Source organism: Pseudorasbora parva, chromosome 3 (genome assembly GCF_024679245.1).
Source record: "Pseudorasbora parva isolate DD20220531a chromosome 3, ASM2467924v1, whole genome shotgun sequence".
In the NCBI taxonomy this organism is placed as follows: Eukaryota; Metazoa; Chordata; class Actinopteri; order Cypriniformes; family Gobionidae; genus Pseudorasbora; species Pseudorasbora parva.
This window is the reverse complement of record NC_090174.1, coordinates 44,666,163-44,690,131: the sequence shown is the minus strand read 5'-3', so window position 1 is coordinate 44,690,131 and position 23,969 is coordinate 44,666,163. Positions and strand designations below refer to the sequence as shown.

The following is a 23,969-nucleotide window of genomic DNA, read 5'->3' as shown; positions in this document are numbered from 1 at the left end:
AATCCTACGACTGCGCAAAGTCTGCTTTTCCAACAAAACTTTATTTATAACCTTAAAGAGATCACTAAAGAGAAACGCGTTGATTTAGGACAATATATTTTCTACGTTCAATGCTGTTGAGTCATTCAAAGAAAAACATAAAATTGCAAGATTGATTTATTTTGTTTAAACTTGATCATTTTAATACATGAATACAAACCTGGTCTCCCATGCACAAATGTGCTGACAAAATATATATGGCCTGTGTTATACAATAGAGGCCAGTGGAGATCATAAGGACATTTCTCATTTGCACTGTGATTATTAAAATACAGCAGCAACAATAAAAAAAAGATTAGCAATTCATGTAAATTAATTCCAGTACAAGGACACCACCTGTGGGCCTGAGTCTCCCTAAACATGTGGCCTCACATACAAACATACATAAACATAGAGAATAGATCAACAGGTATAAAAAATAATACATTCTGAATAGTCTTTAAATTCTGATTAAAAAATTGGAGCTATCTTGGTTGATACAGCCTGCATGTTTTCCCTTTATTTCCATGGAGAGAATAAACCAAGAAATACAAAAAAAGGAGTGTTATGAATCACTTAGAGTAAGACAGCAGTATATTGGTCATTCCCAGTGGAAAAAAAACCTGCCCTAATATAACCACCCAAAGTCAGGTTCTACACAATTTTACCAGATCCATTATGAAAGATACAGAAAACAAGTTGTCTCATAATATTAGTTCTGATGAGCTCTTACATGAAAAATATTGGTCTTTTGGAGTGGAAAAACGATTCCAAGAACGAGGTCACAATATGATTGCCTTTTTTTTGTTGTAAATCAAATGCCCTTTAAGACACATGTGCATGACAAAGGATTTTTTGGACCACTTTGCCCAATTAAAACACTGTATTAACACGAAATACTTGGTTTGTGACAATCACTCTACGTTTCTAGGGACATACAATAAGGATTATAAGTTTACTTGCATAGTTTTCTTTGATTTCACACAAATGGTCTCAACACTGCATGTTTAAACACCATGTGAAGTTGCATATAGTGGCATCACTAACTGATAGCGCTTTCTCTTAAAAAGAAAAGCTTGAGCAAGCCATTTCAGCATGTGAGGTCTGTCTTGAAGAGCTATGACTGGTGATTCTAGCAATAGTACGGTTCCATGCAGTCTCTAGACATGAAATCGCCACCATAATACAGACTGTATCACAGTCTCTTAAAATCATACATGATCCTCTCCACACAGACTGAACAGAAATATTTTTATATTCATATATAATTCCATATGAAGTAAATTTCTAGAGCATTTTCATAAAACAATTGGACATGAATTTACATACTGCTAAGAAAGTTGTATAATATTCTACATGGTGATGCAGCAATCATGAATGACAAGAACTCAAAAAAAGTTGTTGTTTTTTGGACTGCCATTACATGACAGCTAGAATCGCCAGATATCTCACAAACGTATGTGCCATTTGTAGTTTGGGGTTAGAGCTGAATGGTCACAGGGCGGTAGAGGTCAGCTTTTTGGCACCGCGACGCTGAGCAAGTGTGGAGCAACCCACCGGCTCCAGTACAGGAGAAACATTTCTGTTTAGGGCTGAATAGGTGGCTGCCATCGCTCCCTGAGATAAAAGGTAAAATATTCATAAGTATATAAAGTCAAACATAAGCATTCAATATTTTAATGCAAGAATAATAATAAGACTGTTGGGCTGACAGCAAAACTATAATTACATTTCTGAATTGTTAGTTTCACATTTGAATCTATTATCACAATGCAAACCTTCACTAGATGAGGGGCGTCCTGGCGGTTGAGTTGGTATTTGGGTAGCTGGTCCTTGTTAATTATCCAAGAGTGACGAATAACCTGAGCAGCGGTCAATCTCTTATGAGGGTCAACATGAAGCATCTTTGATACCAGGTCCTGTCAACAAAGAAGTTTAAAGATAAAGATCAAACAGATAGAACATATACATTGTGCTAAGAAGTGTGTTAAACAACAGAAGAGCCTGCAACCTTTGCTTCAAATGATACAGAATTCCAGTATCCACCAGTCAGGGAAAATTTCCCACTCCCAATCCGAGCCAGAATCTCTTCTGGTGTATCTTCGGGCCCATTAGCAAATGGAGTGAACCTGAGGGACAGCCAAGTTTTGAAACTGACATGAATGTTGTATTTGAACTAAATCATGCTAAATCATCAATTTTCTTAGAAGATTTGCAACCTTTGGAGTATTAAATAAATAAATAAATAAATAAATAAATAAATGCAGGATAAAAATTCTTGGAAACTGGACTTTAACAGCAAGTTAATGTACCCTGTAAGCATGGTATAAAGGAGAACTCCCAGACTCCATATATCACAAGCGGCATCATAGCCTTGCTTCTTCAGGACCTGAGCAGATAACACACACATAAACAATGATACATTATGATTATAGAAAATAACCTGCAACCTAATAATATAATTAGTGTTGTCAAAAATATAGAAATTCGATACATGTTGATACAAAAATATTTAAAATGGTGCCAATACTCCTTTTCTGTAGTATCGATACCAATACCAGCTGCACGTTCTCGCTCTCTTCTCTCTGACGGCGAATTGAATTGTTTTTACAATAAAGAATATCAAGTGTTATTTGACATTTGATTACTTTATTTAATTTCTGTTGTATTTGTTACCTGAATACTATTGTAAGACCGACCTGAAAAACTTAACGCAGTGTTTATTTTACTTGTCTCTTTATTCTATCATGCTATCATTTGCAGTTTGTTTATTTGTTCTTTGTTTATTTATTCCAACAATATTCCAACGATTAAATAAACCAATCACTCAAAAAAAAAAAAAAAAAAAAAAAAAGCAGTAATAAAAAACAGGTACCTCTGGAGCAACAAAGTTAGCAGTGTAGCATGGTGTCATCAGCAGCCCGTTTTCTGCTCTAAGTTGTTTGGCAAAACCAAAATCACAGATCCTGATCGATTCTGGGTTGCCCGATTCATCCACATACAATATATTGCTGGGCTTTAGGTCTCTGTGTACTACCTGCAACCAAAGTGCCAATATATTAACCATAAAAATATATAAACGTAAAATATTTATTTAGATAAATAAATGCTTTTTTTAAATGAAAAATGCATATAATACATTTTGATAAGCAAAGTGTCTTCTTTGGATTATAACCCTAATAACTCATAATAAGTATATAATATTCATTTAAATAAATAAATGTATTTATACATATTATAAATACAACTGAACAAATAAAAATAAACAAAAAAGAACAATGGATATATACATAGAAAATATCCACTACCTGTCAAACGTTCCAAAACATTAAACATTTTTAATACATTAATTATTTTTAATTATGAATATATATACTAAATACAAATATATATATATATATATATATATATATATATATATATATATATATATATATATATATATATATATATATATATATATATATATATATATACTAAAAAAGTAATATTTCAATTTAAAACAAAAATGTTAAGCAGCAAAACTGTTCTCAGCATACTTTATAATAATTAATAATAATGATAATAATAATCATTATTATTATACTTTCAGAATAATAATAATAATAATAATAATGCATTGGTTAGCATAAGATACTTCTTTCAAAAACAATAAATAAAAAAATGTGAATGTTTCCACATTTTTGAGGGTATATTACATGAGATGTACATTACCTATATATAAATATATAGGTATAAGTTTCAATGTGTTGCACAAGTAATAGTGTATGCTGATTTTTTTATTTTTTTATTCTGGACACATTAAATATTATCAGTAATATTTGGTGTGTGTGAATTTTTTTACCCCTTGGGCATGTAGATATTCAACAGTCTTTGTAATGGTGTGAAGAACAGCGCTGGCTTCTCTCTCAGAGAAAAACTTTTGTCTGAGAATTTTATCCAATAGTTCTCCACCTTTCATCAACTCTGTGACCAGGTACACTGATCGCCCATCATCGAATACCTATAACCCCACACAGACTCAGAATAACAGCAGACAACACCTGGGATATTTGAGTTCTAAGACAGGCAGACAAACAAATGCCACTCACGTCCTTCAGAGTAATAATGTTGGGATGTTGTCCATATCGCCGCAGAATCTCAACCTCCTCTGCTGGATCTCTCCTCTCCTTATTGATAATCTGCAACCCAATCAATCCAACAAATGAGAAATATCTAGTACAAACAGAAAAATCTGAACTATACACTGACTATAATTGTGTCAGTAAAAATGTATTTGAATTAAATTCATATTTTCAAATTAAGCCAAAATGGATTAAATTATAAAAGTAAAGATGTTTAAATTGTTACAAATAAATATATTTCAAACACATGCTGCTCTATTGAACTTTTTCAAAGAATCCAAAAAAAAATGTGTCATGGTACAACAACTTATAATGTAATAACTGCACATATTATAATAAGCATTACATTATTAATGTAATAAAATTGTTCATAATGTAATAATTTTCTCAAAACGTAATACAATCTTGAGCTCATAATTTAATACATTTTAAATGATAAAATCACCAAAACATGTCATATTTTCATTATTGTAATACTAATATTAAGACAATATTAGTATTGCGTTAAAAGGTCCCATGGCATGACATTTTCATTTTATGAGGTTTTTCAACATTATGAGTTCACCTAGCCTGAATATTGTACCCAAGTGGCTAGAAATTTTGATCGGTGTAAACCGTGTTCAGGCTGTCTTTCTCTGCCTTTGAGAAAATGAGAGCTTACACGAGCTGATCTTAAATTCTCCTGTAATGACGTCATAGGGGAGGTAAGCTCCCCTTTCTCTGCTTTCCATGCCTACAGAATTAGTCGAGAATGGATTCAGTTTATCAGTTGCGTTTTTTAGCAGCACAGGCTTTACCATATGGATTTGACAGCACCACCGCAAACAGTCAATAACAGTGTTCATTAATGCCTGATCTGGGATCAGTGATTTCTGATGTGTAGCAGTGATTTTCTGATGTGTTCTGATTCAAGTTCACAAAGACTTTCTTTCTAAATCGTTTAATACTGACAGTCTGTATATATATATATATATATATATATATATATATATATATATATATATATATATATACACACACACACACACACACACACACACACTAGTAATAGTATAATATAGTATACTAGTAACAGTATACTTTATACTATTTCAAAAGTCAAAATTGCTTTATATATATATATATATATATATATATATATATATATATATATATATATATATATATAGAAAAGCAATTTTGACTTTTGAGTTGTAATAATATTCACAATATCAACTGTAAAAACAACTGTGAAAACAGACTTTTATCAAATAAAAATTCTTACTGACCCCAAAAAAAGGATTAAACTTCTTCTTAAAGTGACAAACCAATCAGAAGTGCCAGTACATCTGTCTATAAAACTGTAAGAACCATAAACACCAATAAAACAGACAAAGAGGTATGTGGTTACCTTAACTGCATAGTCCATGGCTGAGCTCTTGTGCACACAGCGTTTGCAGATGGAATAGGAGCCCACACCAATGTCTTCTTTAACATCATATACATCCGTGAACTGAAGATTGCTCCGGTGGGGTTGCTGTATAACATCCACACATGCACATTATTCCCACGTGTACAGATGTTAAAGGGGTTTGAAAGGAGGGGCATGCGAGTGATGAGAGTATACCTGCAGTATGCCGCTCAAGTTGATGTTGCTCTGAATGGGCTGACTCTCCTCTTCTACTCCCGTAGCAACAAAGCTAAACCCTCTGAAGAGCTGATGAGCATTGGCACTTGGAGGGACACCAGGAGAGTCTGGGACCAAACAAAATTTACCATCCAATTGTTGTGCCTAGAAATGCATCTACTGCTAGAAAAGGGAAAGTTTGCATAGCTTACCTCTTGGGGTTTTGGCAGTGAACTCTGAGTCAAAGTAGAATGTATCGTCTGGCCTCTGGATGGCTGGCTTAAAGGGAGGAGGCACTTCCTTTCTGAATAATTTCTAGAGGGAAAACAAATACTAAGGAAGAATGTATTGATATCACATTTCTGGCTGATACTGATAAGTCAATCATTAATTCCACATTGTTTTAAATGGTACAAGTCAATTCAGGCATTGAAATATCAATATTAAATTTACAGTATAAAAACTATTCACTCTCAGAATTACTAAAGATTATGTTTAATTTATTAAATTACTTGTGCGTTTAAACTGGTTTTTCTGTTATCTAATGCTCACCTAAACTTAATGTAAAACATTTTAAGAAAAAATAATTAAGAAAAATATTAAAGAAAACAGAAATGCTCAATTAAATGTCTAATATTTGATGATATTAACCAATATTGACAGATACTGATACATATAAAAAAAACACTTTACTGATAAATAAAATCTCTCTATACCTTATTTGGTCAATTATTATTTTGGGGCTTATATCTTCTCAGACAAAAACTTACATTCCAGTCAATTGTGGTGAAGAATGGATGTCTTTTGATCTCTTCTACTCCATCAGGCCCAGCTCCTGAAATTTCAACCCCAACATTCAATAAACAGACTGAAACATTCACCAGACTTACTCAGCATGAACAACCTGTTCCCTGAAACTAGGTTAAAATGATCTTTTTCACCTAAGCGGTTGCCAGGATTCCTCTTGAACAGATTGCGGAGCAGAGACTGAGCCTCGGAACTGAGAAACTGAGGCATTCCTAGCTTAGCCCTTAAGGCACAAAAAACAATGTCAGAGCAAAGACTCAGTTATGTAAATCAATAATGAAAAAATAAGACTCACTTTAAGATCATTGTCATGGTTTCCTTGCGGTCTTTCCCTTGGAATGGAAGCGTTCCAGTCAGCATTTCAAACTAAGGAAGTAGAAATACCCAATAATCACTGCACTGATATACAAATAGTGTAATTGCTATTAATATCCTGCAATGATACACCAAAGTATAATTTCAGCATAACCCCGCCCCTCTCACCATTAACACGCCATAGGACCACCAATCAGCACTGTGGGTGTGACCTCTGCGGTTGACAACCTCTGGAGCCATATACTCCACCGTACCGCAAAACGAATATGCCTTGTTCTCATGGTCAATGGACTCTTTACTCAATCCAAAGTCTAAGTAACACACAAATAGACAACAAATCTAATACATACCGTCACATTTATCATTGTGAGATGCTCACAAAATTCTCATATCTATGACCCAAGTTAATTCAATATTATTTTATACCAATATAAGCCCTTATCATTATGCAGTGATAAAACGCACATACCTGTAAGTTTGATGTGTCCATCATTATCCAGAAGAATACTGTAAGAGATCAAAATTTGGTTTCAAGTCACCTTTATTATTTAGTGCTTTTTACAATGTAGTTTGTTTCAAAGCAACTTCACTGTGCAATGCATTGGCTTTGTCAGTGTTATTATAACCATTGTAATATCTTCTGTATATAGTTATTGTTAAAATGTTTCAGTAAATGTAGTTTCCTGTTGTACTTTGAGCTGTGACCTCGCATAGGCCTGCCGCGATAATCAATATATCGACTTATCGCACGATTGTCAATTCCTCTTTGTAAAGTGGCACTCAAAAACCTTGTTTAATTAATAAATTAATCAGAGTTTTTAAGCGTATTATGAACGGTTTATTAATGACTCACAAAGACAGCACCTTGCCGCCACCTATTGCTGTAACAAGTAACTGCACTGACTGACAGCCTGTCTAGCTCGCAAAGAGACATGCCAGATGTGCCTGATACTTCTGAAATAGCACTTTTGGAAAGCCTCTAGTACAGTAATATAAGAGAATCAGAACTGTAATAAAAAATAATAATATCCCAACAAGCTTATTTATATAGTAAAATAATAATAATTAGTATTAAATGGCGACAATATCAAGCCACTCAAAATCACAGCAAGGTAAATTTCTTTACAGCGACAGCCCTAACATCACATTTTTATGTAGTATGTGGGTGAGAAACACACTTCTCTGGTTTGAGATCTCTGTAGATGATTCCCAGTCCATGTAAATGGTTCAAAGCCAAAGCCAGCTCCGCAAGGTAGAACTTAACATCCTCCTCTGTAAACATCACCTAAAAAAGACAAAAGACCAGTAGAAGGATTAGCAGAACTTAATCTATACTAATATTCATTTAAACATTTTTTAAATTCTTAATCATTTTAAAATGCTTGTTCACATTAAAATGAGATAAACGTACACGACTGTTCAAATGTTTTTAATTTAGCACCACACCAACTACAACGTCTATATTCATGACAAAAAAACAGAAACAAAACAAGTGAAAAAAGATTCACTAAAACAACAAATAAAAGCTATGTTTGTGTTTTTAAAGGTGCTTAAAAAAATCTAAATCTCACTAAATCTACACAAAAATGTAAGAATCCTAGAATTTATTTGTTAAAAGATATTAATACTTGCATACAGCAAAGATGCATTAAAATGATTAAATGTCACAGTAAAAACTTTTACATTGTTGCAAAATTGGTTTAAAAAAAAAACTTAGCATTTAAAATTTCTTTCTATTCAAATCAGCAAATGATTTTGAAAAGAATGATTTCTGAACGATCATGTGACACTGAAGACTGGAGCAATGGCTGCTGACAGAAATAAATTACATTTTTAAAATTATTAAAATATTATTACATTTAAACAAAAATAACGGTATTCTATTTCATAATATTATTCTTTTTACAGAATTTTTGATCAAATTAATGCAGCCGAGGTAAGTGCAAGATAATTATTTCAAAAACATTAAAAATAAAAATAAAAACTTGTACCAAAAACAAAAGGTAGATTGCATGTTAAATATATCTGTACGAATTCACCTCTTTGGACAGGCGAGTGAAGAGATCTCCTCCTCGGAGGAAATCCAGAATCAGATAGAGTTTGCCTTCTGTCTGAAATGCTGAGGAATAAAAATTAAAGTTAAGATCTGTTACAAGGGTACTAAAAATGTTCTTTGTACATTCTTATAGTTCCCTGGGCTAGGCAATGAAAACATAAAAAAACTATTTATTTAAGAATTTAAAGTAATCCAGATAACAAGATATGATGTACTGCAAGTTCAATTCAAGTTCAACAGAAATGCACAACCATGAAGCATAAAAATCTCATGGGATGTTGATACTGGATGTCAATAACTCACCATAGTGCAGTTTAACAATAAAAGGATGGTTAACCTCAACTAGGATGTCCCTCTCCATCTTTGTACGCATTCGATCTCGTACTGTAATCACACACCCAAATATAAACAAACATTAGATTATAACTTAAACTTCCTTTTTCGTGTGTATGTGTTCAATAACATAAAGCAACATACATTAGAGCTGGGAGATTTGTAAAAAATATTTGATTGATAAATCACCTTTAAAAATATTGCGATATCTGATTATATCGTCTACCAGAGAAGTTAACTCCTTTTCATAATGAGAATTGTTGAATACAACTGAACAGAACACAGAACCCAAATTGGTGATTGTAAGAATAATAAATGCATGTTGATGTCACATAGAAATGTGTCTTTTTCTATTTTTTCATAAAGTCCAATGTTTTCTCTTTCTTTTTGGCTTTATTGTCTAAAAGTAGACACATTTCATGATAAGTTTAATTTAGTTAATTATAACTTGTAGCACTGTTTTTAAACTTAAACTCGGATTGAGCCCTGTCAATGGTGAGTTTCCAGACCAAACATCTTGATGTGGGTCTGGCTTGTCAGGCTAGCAATTATGGTTACCTAGTGTTAATTTTTTAAATTTAGTCTTAGTCAAATTAGATTTTTAGTTATCATATTTAGTCAACCTAGTCCTGCTTTTGTCACACTAATCAAGTTTTAGTCGACTAAATGTCTGATCATTTTAGTCTAGTTTTCTTCAAAGAAAATGTTGTCCTTTTCGTCATACTCCTATTGATAATACAGATTATTTTACTCAAAATTATATTTACAACGATTGTTGTCATTTGATTATTTTTACATTTTACCAGAATTGTTGCACTGTCACCTATAAGCACAAATAAAAAGAATGTTGAGCTATACTCATGTTTTTTTGTTTTTTTTTACCTCATCTAGTTTAATGACAATTTTTCATATAGGCCTACTGGTAAAATAAGAAATTTCTCTAAAAACTTATAACAGTAAAATTCCCAATTACTTTGTTTTTCTATTAAAACAACACCAAAAAAGACTTTGTATTGTCACACAAAGGTGGCAAAGTGCAGTTATTCAGCAAACACAATCGCAAAGACAAGAGATTCATGCTTGGATTTATTAAAGCTCAAGGTTTGATGGAAGATTTAGTCACACAATCAGCACAAGCGAGTTGTGACAGAACCCAGACACTTTAATTTAAGCTGAAAATCTCAAATGGAGATCGCTGAAATGCAGTTTACTTGTTTATTGGTGTTTTCAGATCATCCGCGGAAGAGAGAGCTTTTTTCGTCAACAATATTGCATGTTGATATAGTCACAGTTATCGTTTAATGATGTCGATGACAGTGTCTTTTTGTCTTTGTCTCATCTTAGTCATGGAAAAAAAGGTAATCAAAGCTTTTATTTTCGTAAAAATAAATTCAATAAATCAATTAACTTTATTTATATTGTGTTTTTTCAATCACAATTGTGTCAAAGCAGCTTCACAGTGTCAAACAGGACAGTATTGCAGCAAAATTAGATTTGGCTGTACAGTCCTTCTGGAGAAAACAGTGATGTTATCAGCTTATTTTAGTTTATCATATAGCGACAATGTTGGCAGATTTGTATTATAGTTTATAGAATTAATTAAAACCTAATTCATAAATTTTATTTGTATAATTAGTTGAATAACTTTGACCATAATTTTAGTGTCCCCAACTGAGCATTGACACTACAGTTACCATTTTATTTGATTTTTGTGAAAAACTTATTAGACTGCAGACCAAAATAGGTCTACTTGATATTATTTTTAAAATGGGAGATATCTCTACTATTCCGAATTTATATATAGGATACGGTTTCATATTTTCATCTGAAAATAATAATATATTGCATACATTTATGGCAACATTAACTTAGAAATAAAAAATAAAATAAAAATCGATTAAAGATGTGTAATTAAGAATGTATCAGCAATGAATCACAATGTGTGTTATAACAGTCAGTTAGCAGAGGACTGGTACATTGTATGGTATACAATGATACGGTCATATTGCCCAGACCTAACATACAAAACACACACCTTTCAGAGTAGCTTTCTTTAGTACTTTCATAGCATAGAGCTGTCCTGCATCTGGCCCAGTTATCTTCTTGACAAGGAAAACCTGCACAAACACAGACCATTATTAACTGAAACCATCAAAGCAATGCTTATAAATACAAACACAAATCATTTTCAGTCGTTTTAATCATATATGTGCAGTTCACCTGACCTTGCCAAAAGAGCCCTGGCCCAGAACCTTGCAGAGCTCAAACTGTCGTGTGTCCGCTTTCTCTGAACCCTCCTTGACGTGGTGAGTGATGCTGATTTCCTTGACAGAGCCCTCATCCTGAAACATGACATATGAGCACACTTGAGCAAACCACAAAACATGCAATTCAACACTAAACACACACCGATCAATTATCTTGTTCTGTACTGTTAGAAACATAGTATGTAACACAGCAGTGTAACTTAAAAAAAAAAAAAACAATATTAAATTCAAATGTAAGGGCACACCAACAACACTTCAAAACATCAATACAAAGTCATGCCCAAAATGACTGAGGGTCAGGCAAGCAAGCAAGTAAACACACACACAGACACACACACAGGCACACACACAGACACACACACAGACACACACACAGACACACACACAGACACACAGACACACACACACACACTATGAGAGAATGTTAAAGAGAAGCCTGGATGGCTGGTGTCTCTGCAGTGGAGCAGTGTGCCAAAGCCTATGGGAGGAGAAAAAGAATAAACACCGCAAACAAGCAGTAAGGGGTTCAAACCTGGCCCATCTGACAAAATGAACAAATAACTGACTGAATGAGCAGAAGAAGAGATCAGGATAGGGAGAACTGTTCTTCAGAGACAGAGGAGAGTGCTATGTCAGAATTATCCCACTCTGGACTAAGGGTGTCACTAATTATTATTTTGGTAATCGAGTAATCTGCTTATTATTCTGACGATTAATCACGATTTTTTTGTGATAATAAAAATAGACCTAAGCAAATACCTAAGCCTTTAAGATGACTTAAAATACATATAATAATACCAATGAGGCAATAATGTTTGTTTCAAATAAAGTATCAAAAGCAATTTATCATGTGTTTTATAGAACAACACTGTTAAAATACATTTATTTAAACAATCATCTTATGTACATTATGCATTATAACAAATGCATGCAGGGATGCCACCAAGGGCCTAGGGTAATAAAGCTTTAGAACAGATCAAATCCTTGTTTAATATTGGCCAAATTACATTTATTTCAAATGTCCACTTAATCTTTAATATTTGGCTACTTCTTTTAAATAGAAATGCTACAGCCACTGCAATATCTAAAACAAGAATATGTGGACATAAAAACATGCAACCTCAAAGTAAATCATAACAGTTCAAGAGGAGCAGCATTTACTGTGAACGGACGCACGTAACCTACACGCATATAAATAATTAAAGAGCATATAAACCTGCAGGGCATATATTTATTCAACTGAATAACAGCTTTTGTGAATTCACAATAGCACAATGCTATAATTTTATACACCGTGCAGCCATAATGAAACGGTTTAATAATGCAGTTCATGGATTCTCGTCTGTGGATTGTACCACTTTGTGTTTTGCTAGTTATGCAACATGGCCCATGGGTAAATTGCAATCAAGGATTTGTAAAAATCATGTAACCTAATTTAATCAAGAAATCCTGACAGCCTTACACTAAAATGCTAATTCCTGGTAAAATCGGTTAGAGCTGAGAGTACTACACGGCATACAATAATAATAATAATAATAATAATAATAATAATAATAATAATTTATTAATAAAGCACTTTACATCATATCTCATTTTTCTTTCCCTCCTGCTCTCTCTTATTCTTAACATACACTTGAGAGCAGGGTGGTAATGATTATAATCTAGTCATCCACAGAGATTTTCATCAATAAATGCCACACGCCATTCTGCCAACATGAATGAGACTGAATGGTGGGTGATATCTGATAATCTATTGATGGTGGAAAAAAGACCACAGACATCAATATCCACCATAGAGGTCAAAAACGACAAAAATAAAGGGATGGGAAATAAGCATGTGAATGTGTAAAACAGCACTTGCAAAATTTAAGTCGCTTTGTGTATGCACAAAGTATTCTTGTGCACAACGAATTTGAGAGCAAATATCTTTAACAAAAAAAAGCCTTGTTACTTTGATTGCCGTTACCATGTTTTCTGGGAGACCACATACTTCATAATCCACACTTCCCTCCTGACCTGCTTTCACTAGCAGTTCTACATGACAATAGTTAAAAGAATGTGTCATTTCTTTAATAAACAAGGATACGGATGTTTTAACAATTCAAATAAAGATGTTTTATGAAGAAAATTCATTAGGTGCTAAATTATATAGTAACTGACATGTCGACAATAACACAAAGTGTTAATAGCTGTTAATACATCATGCATTTTAACATGGCTGAAAGATTGTAATGGCCAATCTGTATACAGGACAAGAAATACAAAATAGCCAAAAAATCTTTTATGCAAAATTTACACTGGCACAGAAGCACTTCTGGTGTGGCAATCAGGTATATTTAGACTGTTTCATACTGCCTAGTGACATATGCATTTAGACAGCAATTACAACTGTATACTTTGGCAGAGCAGGCATCATTTAGTCTGGTTTTTGTGTGTCATTGCATCTTCACACTGAATTTAAGCAGGCACAGAGAAGCCTTAACTTAGCTGTGTAAAGACACATTAATTCATTATTTAGATGTAATGAGTCATTGTATATGATGCAGAAATGAATGTTTGTTCTGTGTTTTTAATTGAATTTCTCTGTTTTAAGGTTCCCATACCAAAACCACAACAAAGGATTTGCATAAAATAAATTAACCTGAATTTATTCATTTTTTAAATTGTATTAAATATTAATATTCATTTTAATTCTAGAAGCTTCAGAGCAGATGAGATGACTGAGGGAACGTGATATAAGAAAAAGGAAAAGCCCAAGGAAGTGATCGCAGATCTCAGAACAGACTTTAACTGAAGTGTGACCGACGACGATGACTGAGGGGCACCTCACGACAGGAACAGGAAGTGAGCGTGGGTGTTACACACACCATGTCTCAACAATCCTCCTTCCCACATACACGCACACATACAATGGGAAAGGCCTAAATATACACTACTGTTCAAAAGCTTGGTGTCACATGTTTTTTTTAAGAAATCAATATTTTTAAATCAGCAAAGACAAATTCAATTGTTCAAAAGTTTTTAACATTACTAAAAAAAAAAAAAAATGTTCTTTCCATCCATCAAAAATGTATCACGGTTTCCATACAAAACGTTAAACAGCACAACAGTTTTCAATAGTAATAATACGAAATATTTCCTGAGCACCAGTGGATCGTATGACACTGAAGACTGGAGTAATTGCTGCTAAATTTTCAGCTTTACAATCACAGGTATAAATTACATTTTTAAATATACCAAAGTAGAAAGGTTTTTTGTGCGTAATTTTAATACATTTTTCCACAATATTATTGTTTTACTTCTATATTGATCCATTAAATGCAGTTTTGGTAAGCATTGTTTGTTTTTAAACTTAAAAAAACAAAAAAAACAAACTGCAGTGTAAAGGTTATAAGGGAACACACAATCAGCTGCATCAAATGATATCTGACAGCTTTCAGTTTCTGCTGGGTTAGTGGAAAATGAAGCTCAGCTTGAAGAGAATGCTGAACATCCTCTTCTCCTACTGGCTGCTTGCCATGTCACTCATCCAACAGGAAACCAATAAAACCAGGCTGTCCTCTGAGACAGGAAATGTGATGTTAAAAGCCAACTAGCTTACATAGGAAACTCCTCTTTGAATTGAAAGACAGTGGGACATTACAGTAGATCAAATACTCATCAAGCTGTGAACGAAGAGCTTGTCTGATAAACTGTGATGAACCAAAGTTCAACTGCTGTAATCTGACAACATAATCTATTCAGTTTGACAGACATTATGTCTAATATATGACACACACACACACACACACACACACACACACACACACACACACACACACACACACACACACACACACACACACACACACATAACATGTTTACATAAAACACACACATTTACATAGGTGTTGAACTTACTTGAACAAGAGCATCATCATCAACCATGGAGTCTTCCTACAAAACAGGAAAATATAGATAAAAATATAGATAACCAATAAAATCATGTTTTTAAAGGTCCCCTAGAATGAATATGTTAAATTGTTCTCTGATATCTACATAGAGGGTATGTGGCTTATTTAAGGGCAAAAATTGTCCTGATACATTTTTACAGGTCCATTTACAATCCTATAAATTGTCCCTAGGATGTAATACTTTGTCATGTTTTTGCCTTATTTGGAAGAGTCATGAATATTAATGTTGAGCTCTGCTCTGATTGGCTTATTTCAGCAGCTCACAGCACAGCTCAGCTGTTCAGCTCGTGAGTCCTGACCATCCTGACAGAGAAAGAGCCTGCGGTTGCCAGATTTCAGTAATTTAAAATCCCCCAAACAGAGCTTTTGTGAAAAGAACACGTATACTATCCGGTGTTTTACCTAAAATGTCCAATCTGGCAACCATATTCATGCGAGCTCTCTCTCGCACGCGGATGATCTGAAAACCCCAATAAACAAGTAAGCTGCATTTCAGCAATCTCCATTTGAGATGTTCTGCTTAAAGTGTCATTCAGTCTACATTTTAGACTTGTCTTTTTTCGTCAACGATATTGCATTTATATAACGTTAGTCACAATGTGATGTACTCTTAAATACAAGTATGCAAAAATATCATAGGCTTACTTCAGTTCTCAAAAATATAATATAACTTTAATATTTTTACAAAATGAATAGCCTTGTCAAATGACTGTCGTTTTAACTTATATGTTGGAAAAGGTGACGTTTGCTAGAAGGACCGCGTGAACGGTATCTACGGTTGTATTTTGTAATACAAATTAATATTAACTTTCGTCATTAGACACACTATTTAGTTTTGTATGGTACTTGGAGTTTCCTGTTGTTACCGTACTAGCATCTTGCATCATCTAGACAATGCTGTCTCTAAGAAACTTTCAATTTAATCAGAAATTGTTTAAACAGTCAATAAGTGGATAAATCACAACTTACTGCTTGCAGGAATACAGTTGCCACTTTCTTCAGTTTAAGACACTGAGCGAAGCTTGCTTGAAATGGGCCGAACAAACGAATGATTTTGAAATAAATTGTTGTGGTATCCGATTATAATAAACCTCAACCATGGCTGTTGACATATGAAAAGTCCTCACGTCTCCGTCAGTTCTGCCTGACAATGAACATGTTTGGACTAGGGATGGGCATTTTAAGCAAAAATAATATTCGAAGATCGATGAGAATTATTCGAAAATCGCAACTCCTCCCCCGAATGCACACATAAACAGACAGAGAGAGGCCATTACACACTCTCATTCAGTATAATAACAAACTGTTTAATTCATTAGGGAAAAGGCTATATTAACTCAACCCATATAATTATTGTAACATGCTGAAACATTATTTGATGTGATTTGACCCAAGTTACCATAACCGGTGTACGCCACGCAAGTGTACAAAGTGTGTGAGCAACACTCGGGTGCGCGCTTGTTCAGGAAGAAAAGTAACCAGTGTGTGCGTTTTAGCTGATTAGAATGTCATTAGTTCAATAACGTTAGGGATGATGATAGTGTTGTTGAGGATTTATCTCAGATACGACCGAGAGAGAGCCAGTGTTCATGCTTTTTTTTTTTTTATCCGATAATTCACACTGTTACAGCCACTAAAATAGGTCAGTTTTGTTTTTAATGATAAAATAGTTATAATTCGTTTTGTTTAGTTTCTTTATTAAATTAATTTAGAAAAAAATTGAGCATTTTTTGTTTGTTAAATTCAAGTTTTTGTTTTTAAAGTGCTGAGCAAGCGGCCCACGGACAGACAGTGAGTTAACCACATGTTTAACTCAACATGTTAACATGTTTAAACAATTTAGTCTCTAGATCTGCACAAATTCAAATGGTAAGAGACTGCAAACTTTATGCCTGGCTCACACTACAGGAGTTTTAAAATCCTATCCGATTGGAAAATCTGGTTGCAGCACACACTCCAGGAGAATCTTTGCAGACTTTCTTCCCTTAGATCTTAAACATGCTCACACTACACGATTTGAAAATCGAGGAGCATCACACACTACAAAATATTATTAAGATTATTGTGCCAGAGGAAGTGCGTCAAGTGATCTACACAGCAGATCGTAAGCGGGAAAACAAACTTGATAGGCCTACTGTAACATGAAAACTTGCTGTATGTATCAATAATGATCATTTTTGTGAGAAAAAACAAAAGCATAAGAATAAACCAGTGTGGATTAGACAATGGTTTCGGGAGACGGGCTCAACATGGATTGTCAGTTCTTCAGCAAAATATTGACATAATTTTATTGACCTTATTTGATCCTGTCGTTCTGGGGCTTGTTGTGTGTAGCTGTGTGTGCAATGCATTTTTCCCCTCAGGGCTTGCCATATAAAGGTGGTGCATGCGCACTTTTTGTACTGGAGTGTAGCGGGTTTTTCAGGCTGGTTATTTTGTGTGTGACCGAGAATAAAGTGAAGGAACGTTCAGATGACTGTCATTTATTGTTTTCTTATTTCTAAGTATTTTAGACGAACCCTGCACGAGCGCTGTCACACTAGTGTGCTAGAATGTTTACCGCTGCTTAGTTTAAAAGCAATCTGTCAAATGAAAAGCAAGAAATCTCTCTCTCTCTCTCTCTCTCTCTCTCGTTACAGCAGACTACGGCAACTCAACTCGCGGTCACCATTTCGAAATGTCCGTCTCATCGTAGACTTATTTCCTATTGGCTATTGTGACAGTACTGACATTATTACAATCTTGGTCATCCCGATAAATATCAAGCATGTTTGATATGATCAGGGCGAGCCAGATTTGCGTGAGAGCAGATCGGGAGGTGCAAGATTTGATCTGTGAATGCCTCACATTACCAGATAATCTGCACCGAACAAAGGAACCGATCGAGTCCTGGAAAATATTTTTTCTGTGAATCTCAGGAGGGGAAAATCGGGCATAAATTGGCCTAAAACTCCTGTAGTTTGAGCCACGCATTATTCAAACACCCACGCAACCTTACACCTAAATTTCAACAATTTGGCTATGCCTATTAAACCTAAAATGAGTGTACAACAGTAGGTGGCAAAAACCAACTGAAAAAAAGTATTCCTCATTGAATCCCTCCTTCAAGAGATTTGTTCAAAAATGCTGATTAAGCCAGTATTTAAACTGTCCCAAAAATGACACATAAGACACCCTACAGTCTCGTGAACGTCACGATCACGTGGCTCCTAAGTGCATATGAAGTGTGCCATTTGGAACAGGGCCTTTATGCCTGAGTAACTAAATCATTCATCCAAACAGATTTTTTTAAATAATAACAATTATATAAGATTGTTGTTTACATAAAGTCACAGACTAAGTGATTATTTATAGGTACACACAAACAGGGGACTAAAAACAAGCAGTCGACAGCTATTTTCAGACCACAGGATTAGCCTGGATAAAAGGGAAGTTAATTAGGGAAAGAGTACCAGAGGATAGAGGCCTAACAGAGAAAGATGGACAATAGTTGTTACTATTTATTAACTCAGACGACATTTAACATAAGAAACAACTGTCCCCTTGGTGTTCTTTGCTATACTCAAATTTATATAATCATAATGAAGCATTCTCCAAAAGACGGATTCACAAAAATCTTCATTAAAAGTTTTTTAAAAATTCCTAAGAGCAATTCTTCTAAAACTCGTGAGAAATTTCTCAAATATTTTCCTAAGAAGAAGAAGAAGAAGAAGAAGAAGAAGAAAATGAAAATTTGAATATTTGGACTCATAAAAATATATATTATCATATTCAAAAACTTGTTTATGACATTTAAGGACAAAGACTTTTTTTATATCTTTCATATTTGTCACCATTTCTGAACAAGATTCAGATTCTTATGATTAGGCAATATACACAACAAACTTACATTATATCTTAAGGTTTCATTTTAGTTGAAACATTAAACAATGTGTGTAAATGCTAAAAATGACTAATAAAGCAGACTGCGCTATTATTGTACAGAACGTACATATACACTCTAGTCAGCAAATGGTCATCTTGTTTAGATTTTTTTTCACGTGTTCTTGTTGAGAAAAAACAATTCATCTGCCATTTTTGGTGTACTGGTATCAGTTAGACGGACGATCCAAATAGAATATTTTGCCTATTCTGTTATTGTTAAGCCCCACAAAAGGCACAAAAGCATTAAAAAGAACCATAAAGTTTTCGTGCACTATATTTCATGAGGTGCCTCGTTAAAATGTTGTGCTATACATTTAAAATGTATGTTCTTTTAATTTTATAGTATACATATAAATCTAAATATATTTACTAGCTTCACCTGAATGTATGAGTCATACATGACAAAGTCATGAGTCATAAATTAAAGGGGGGGTGAAACACTCAGTTTCAGTCAATCTCATGTCAATCTTGAGTACCTATAGAGTAGTATTGCATCCTTCATATCTCCAAAAAGTCTTTAGTTTAAATATATTTGTAAAAGAAATATGGGCTGTACCGAGTCTTTCCAGAAAAAAACGAGCGCCTGGAGGCGTATCGTGTGGGCGGAGCTAAAGAATGATGATCGCGAACAAAGCGGTGACGTCCTCAAGCGTGGAGAAACCCATGGCTATCGATCTCAGCTAATAGATATGATCCAGAATCTAATTCGGAGGCTGAAATAGAAACAGCAACAGCAGGACGTCCGTCTCTGTGGTACGTACTGTATTTAGTGGCCTGTCAACATTTGTCTTTACTCTCAGTTTATGAGGACATGATTCGGTTTATGGACTATTGTATGCGACCAAACCTTAGTAGCAAGCAAAACGGTTTTACTTGTCAGACTAGTGTAACGTTACACAGAGAACAACAATGAAGTCAGTTAGTGCATTTGAATGACGAAGCACGAGATCGTGTCGTTTACTGATGTTTACATACGCGACGATAGCCAACAGCACAGACATTTAAAGCAGTTTTACTCACCGGCTGCTTCCAAAGCAGGACCAAACCTTTATCGCTGGGACGGCTCCGTCAAAAACACACTTCTTGGAGTGTGGAGATCCACTTTGTTGCGACTGAAGCATTTCTGCGTTCAAATCGGTTCAAATGCAGCGCTGCCTTCCCGGAATGCTGTGCTGAAGCGTTGAAGTCGCTTAATGTCAAAGTGGAGGAATGAAGTGGAGCGCGGCGCAGACTATAACCGACATTAGTGTTCACGGACGACTGGATCTGCAGCTGAGAGAGTGTTTACGGCCGTGCATTTCCTCTGTCGCTCTAGTCACACGCGCGCGCACACCCTACCGGGAGAAGAGCCCGTACGGCCCATACAAGGACCTTCCGGTCTATTAACGTCAAGTAGACCCATACTCGAAAAAAACTCTCCGAAACTTGTGAGAAACCGGAAGGAGTATTTTTAACACAGAAATACTCCATCAAACGTCCAACATTAGTTTTTGAAACTGTCTATGTTTAGGATGGGAATCCAAGTCTTTAACAGTGTAAAAAGCTCAGTATGCATGAAACAGCATTTCACCCCACCCCCACCCTCTTTTTAATGAGCCTGATTCCTGTTTGTTTGGAATGTCTACTGGTGAAGCTACTGGTTTATTTACCATTGTTGCACTGGTGACCTACATTTGTGTCTGTTTGTAGTTTTGTTTTACAAAGTTAGGAAACTAAATGTTTAAGTCAAACCTGATTCCTTTCACAAAAGAATGATCCCAGTCTCTTCCACACAGTGAGGCATACAGTTTATAACTTCACTCTGTATCTGCCAAATCTGAATCCCAAGTATTGGTGGCAAGAAATGCGGAGCAGAGCATCCCAGAAAAAAAATCTGTTTTTTTTGTGTTTGTTTGTTTGTTTGTTTTTTTTTACTAATTACTACAAAAGGAATATTTCAACTATTCGTGCACATCCCTGGTTTCTGTAGAGTTGTGATTGATTTTCAAATGCAACAAAGTCACACATACCGGTAATCCTGACCAATCAACATTATCAACCATTGGCATCACTTCAGATAACTTGTGCACATCCCTAGTAGTAAATGTCATTGCATGTTTTTCTAAAAGTTGAAATAAAAAAAGTAGTAATATGTATTATATCAACATATCCAACAAACCCATCAATGTAACAACTTACATTCAGGGGTTTAAGATTGGAGGTTATGCTTACTTTAACTTCTATTTTTGTGTTCTTTCTAACATACAAAATATTACATGTTTCTCTTAAATAAAAAAAAATGGAAAAAAAAATTAAGAAACATTTTATTCTTAACGAAATGATTTGTGAATCCAGATTCAGTTATGAGGTTGTTGCTTCGTAATCCAAGTAACACACTGACCATGTCTCAAAAGTTAATGGGTCGTCTATCTACCAAGACAGCATGAGAGAATTATATTCTTGTATTTGCACATTTATGGCATTTTGGGCACGCCTATGACGCCCAAAATTGCATTCTAGGTATGTAAGCAGCTCACTTGGTTTTGAGAAACATTCTGCCAGTCGGTGTATGAAAAGTTAGTTCCCCACCCTGAGCATATTGCCCAATAGCCTACTAGAGTCAAACTTCAACCACATATAAAAAGGCAAACGTTTCTATTTTAAGTAAGAACGAAGCAAGTAAGTTATACGTCCATCGAACAGACACACACTCACCGTGCGTGTCTGGTCAAGTCTTGCTTCGACGGCTTACACATTCTCTAGCTTTACCCAGTAACTTGGCACGTTGGTCCAATGAAATGTCCAAGTTAAGATTTAAAAGACACACGTCATATCGCTTTTATATTTTGCTGCAGTTTAATGTCGGCGTATAAGTAAATCGTGCACTTTTCTGCATTCAGTTATGTTACTTAGAAAAGTAGCGAAATTCTGAAACGCAAACTTTTTGTTTGAATTCAGTGTTTGCAATCTGTAAACTAACGTTACTAACGTTAAGTTACTCCACACATACACTTGGACTGTAGGACTGTACACTTGCATTCCTGTGACACGAAGTATCGGTTTAAACGTGATATATCATACAATAGCACTCCTCAATGTCGTAAACGTAATACAACCAACCTCATTCTCCATATGCCCCACGGGCAGCTTCTGCCAAGGGTCTGCAAACTGCGCCAGTGGCATCTTCAGGTCCCGATCTTTAACTTACGATCACCCCGTGAAGTGATTTGACGCTGTCAGTCAGCGTAAAGTTGCACAAAGGAGTCCCACAAAGAGAACGGTCCTTTTTCTGGCGCGTAAATAAAAGAGGAATTCCGTTACAATGCCCCCTGGGCAGTTTTTTTACTTCTGAAATGTTCTTTTCCTCGTCACAAATGTTCAAAGTATGTTTTAACAGCAGAGCATACACTTCCGTTTTCGCTCAACATGGCGTCGTCGCCCCGTTCACCTGTCTGTCAGAACGAGGCTGGAGGATACGTCATTACGCGTCATAGAGCGAGGGACACCACGGCCACCCACTGGTACCGACGACCCTCGCATTGTGCAGGACAGGTAGTTTAATTTGGTCGATGAATTAATTCTTCTTTATTTTTCATATTGCCTCTTTAGAGTTCATCTTTACTGCTTTTTTAAAACAGTGTTAATCATATTGGAGCATACTTGGTTCAGGTTGATATATTTTTGATGGTACATTCTGTCTCCAAATCCTTTGATCATTAAATCTTTTTAAATCTCCTTTCCCCGCGACGCATCCACAATGTTATAATGTATTCAATCCCTCATAAGAAAAACAAGTGACACAAATAAAGTGCACAATCAAAAACACTTTAGAGGGAGGGGAATCACAACAGCATCCCGCAGTGCCAGGGCTTAGAGAATAAAGCTGATTTGAGGATTGTGCTTTATTTTCACCCTTTCTTTTTATGAAACCTAGTTTTTTTGTGACCCATTTCTCTAAATAGTTATTTTTAGTGTAATGATTATGCATAGAGTAGGTTTAATGCAAAAGAAGCTTCATCCTACAAATTAAAGAGCTCATCTCCCATTCACATGCCATATTATAGTTATTTGTCATTGTCCCTTGAGTACTAATGGATGGCTGCTGAGGTCCAATTTTTTACACAGTTTAAACTGTATACTCATACTCGAGGGGAAATATTCACTTCAAAGTCTAAAAAGAGAAAAAATGCAGTATGTGAATTGATATGACACTCATAAATTGATTAGAATTAAATTTTGATAAAAGTCTGATAAGATGAAACTCTTGTGGCCTGTATTCATGTGGATCACTGGGACTTTTATAACAGCATAGCAGACTACTTACTTAAAATGCATAAATCAGTTGTTACTCCATATCTCCCAACATGTCTTTTTTAGACAGTTTTAACACCTCAGTTTTATGAGCAAAAGTCTTGTTTTAATTATGGGTGGGAAATCATAATGCACTGCAATATATTAATGAGTGCGAGACAAATAAACCTTCCTCAAAAGCCTGATGTATACAATTTGATACATAGCCTATATTTTAACACGATTTTCCTACAAAAAAAAAAAAGCAAAATTCAAGAAAAATCAAGTAAATATTCA

General features: G+C 34.8%; 1 protein-coding gene across 1 annotated transcript; it reads right to left on the bottom strand.

Moving 5' to 3' along the window:
- Positions 1-22: 22 nt before the first annotated feature.
- rps6ka3a (ribosomal protein S6 kinase a, polypeptide 3a) lies at positions 23-22,841 on the bottom strand. Its single transcript, XM_067439103.1, has 22 exons — positions 22,503-22,841; positions 15,427-15,462; positions 11,485-11,601; positions 11,295-11,376; positions 9,230-9,310; positions 8,910-8,989; positions 8,049-8,155; positions 7,340-7,377; positions 7,039-7,181; positions 6,851-6,921; positions 6,690-6,778; positions 6,519-6,583; positions 5,961-6,063; positions 5,749-5,876; positions 5,533-5,658; positions 4,110-4,199; positions 3,863-4,021; positions 2,894-3,055; positions 2,331-2,407; positions 2,030-2,147; positions 1,797-1,937; positions 23-1,635 (listed from the first exon to the last, which is right to left on the bottom strand). The coding sequence occupies exons 1-22, from the start codon at positions 22,563-22,565 to the stop codon at positions 1,513-1,515; spliced, it is 2,199 nt and encodes a 732-aa protein (XP_067295204.1). The 5' UTR covers positions 22,566-22,841; the 3' UTR covers positions 23-1,512.
- Positions 22,842-23,969: the final 1,128 nt, after the last annotated feature.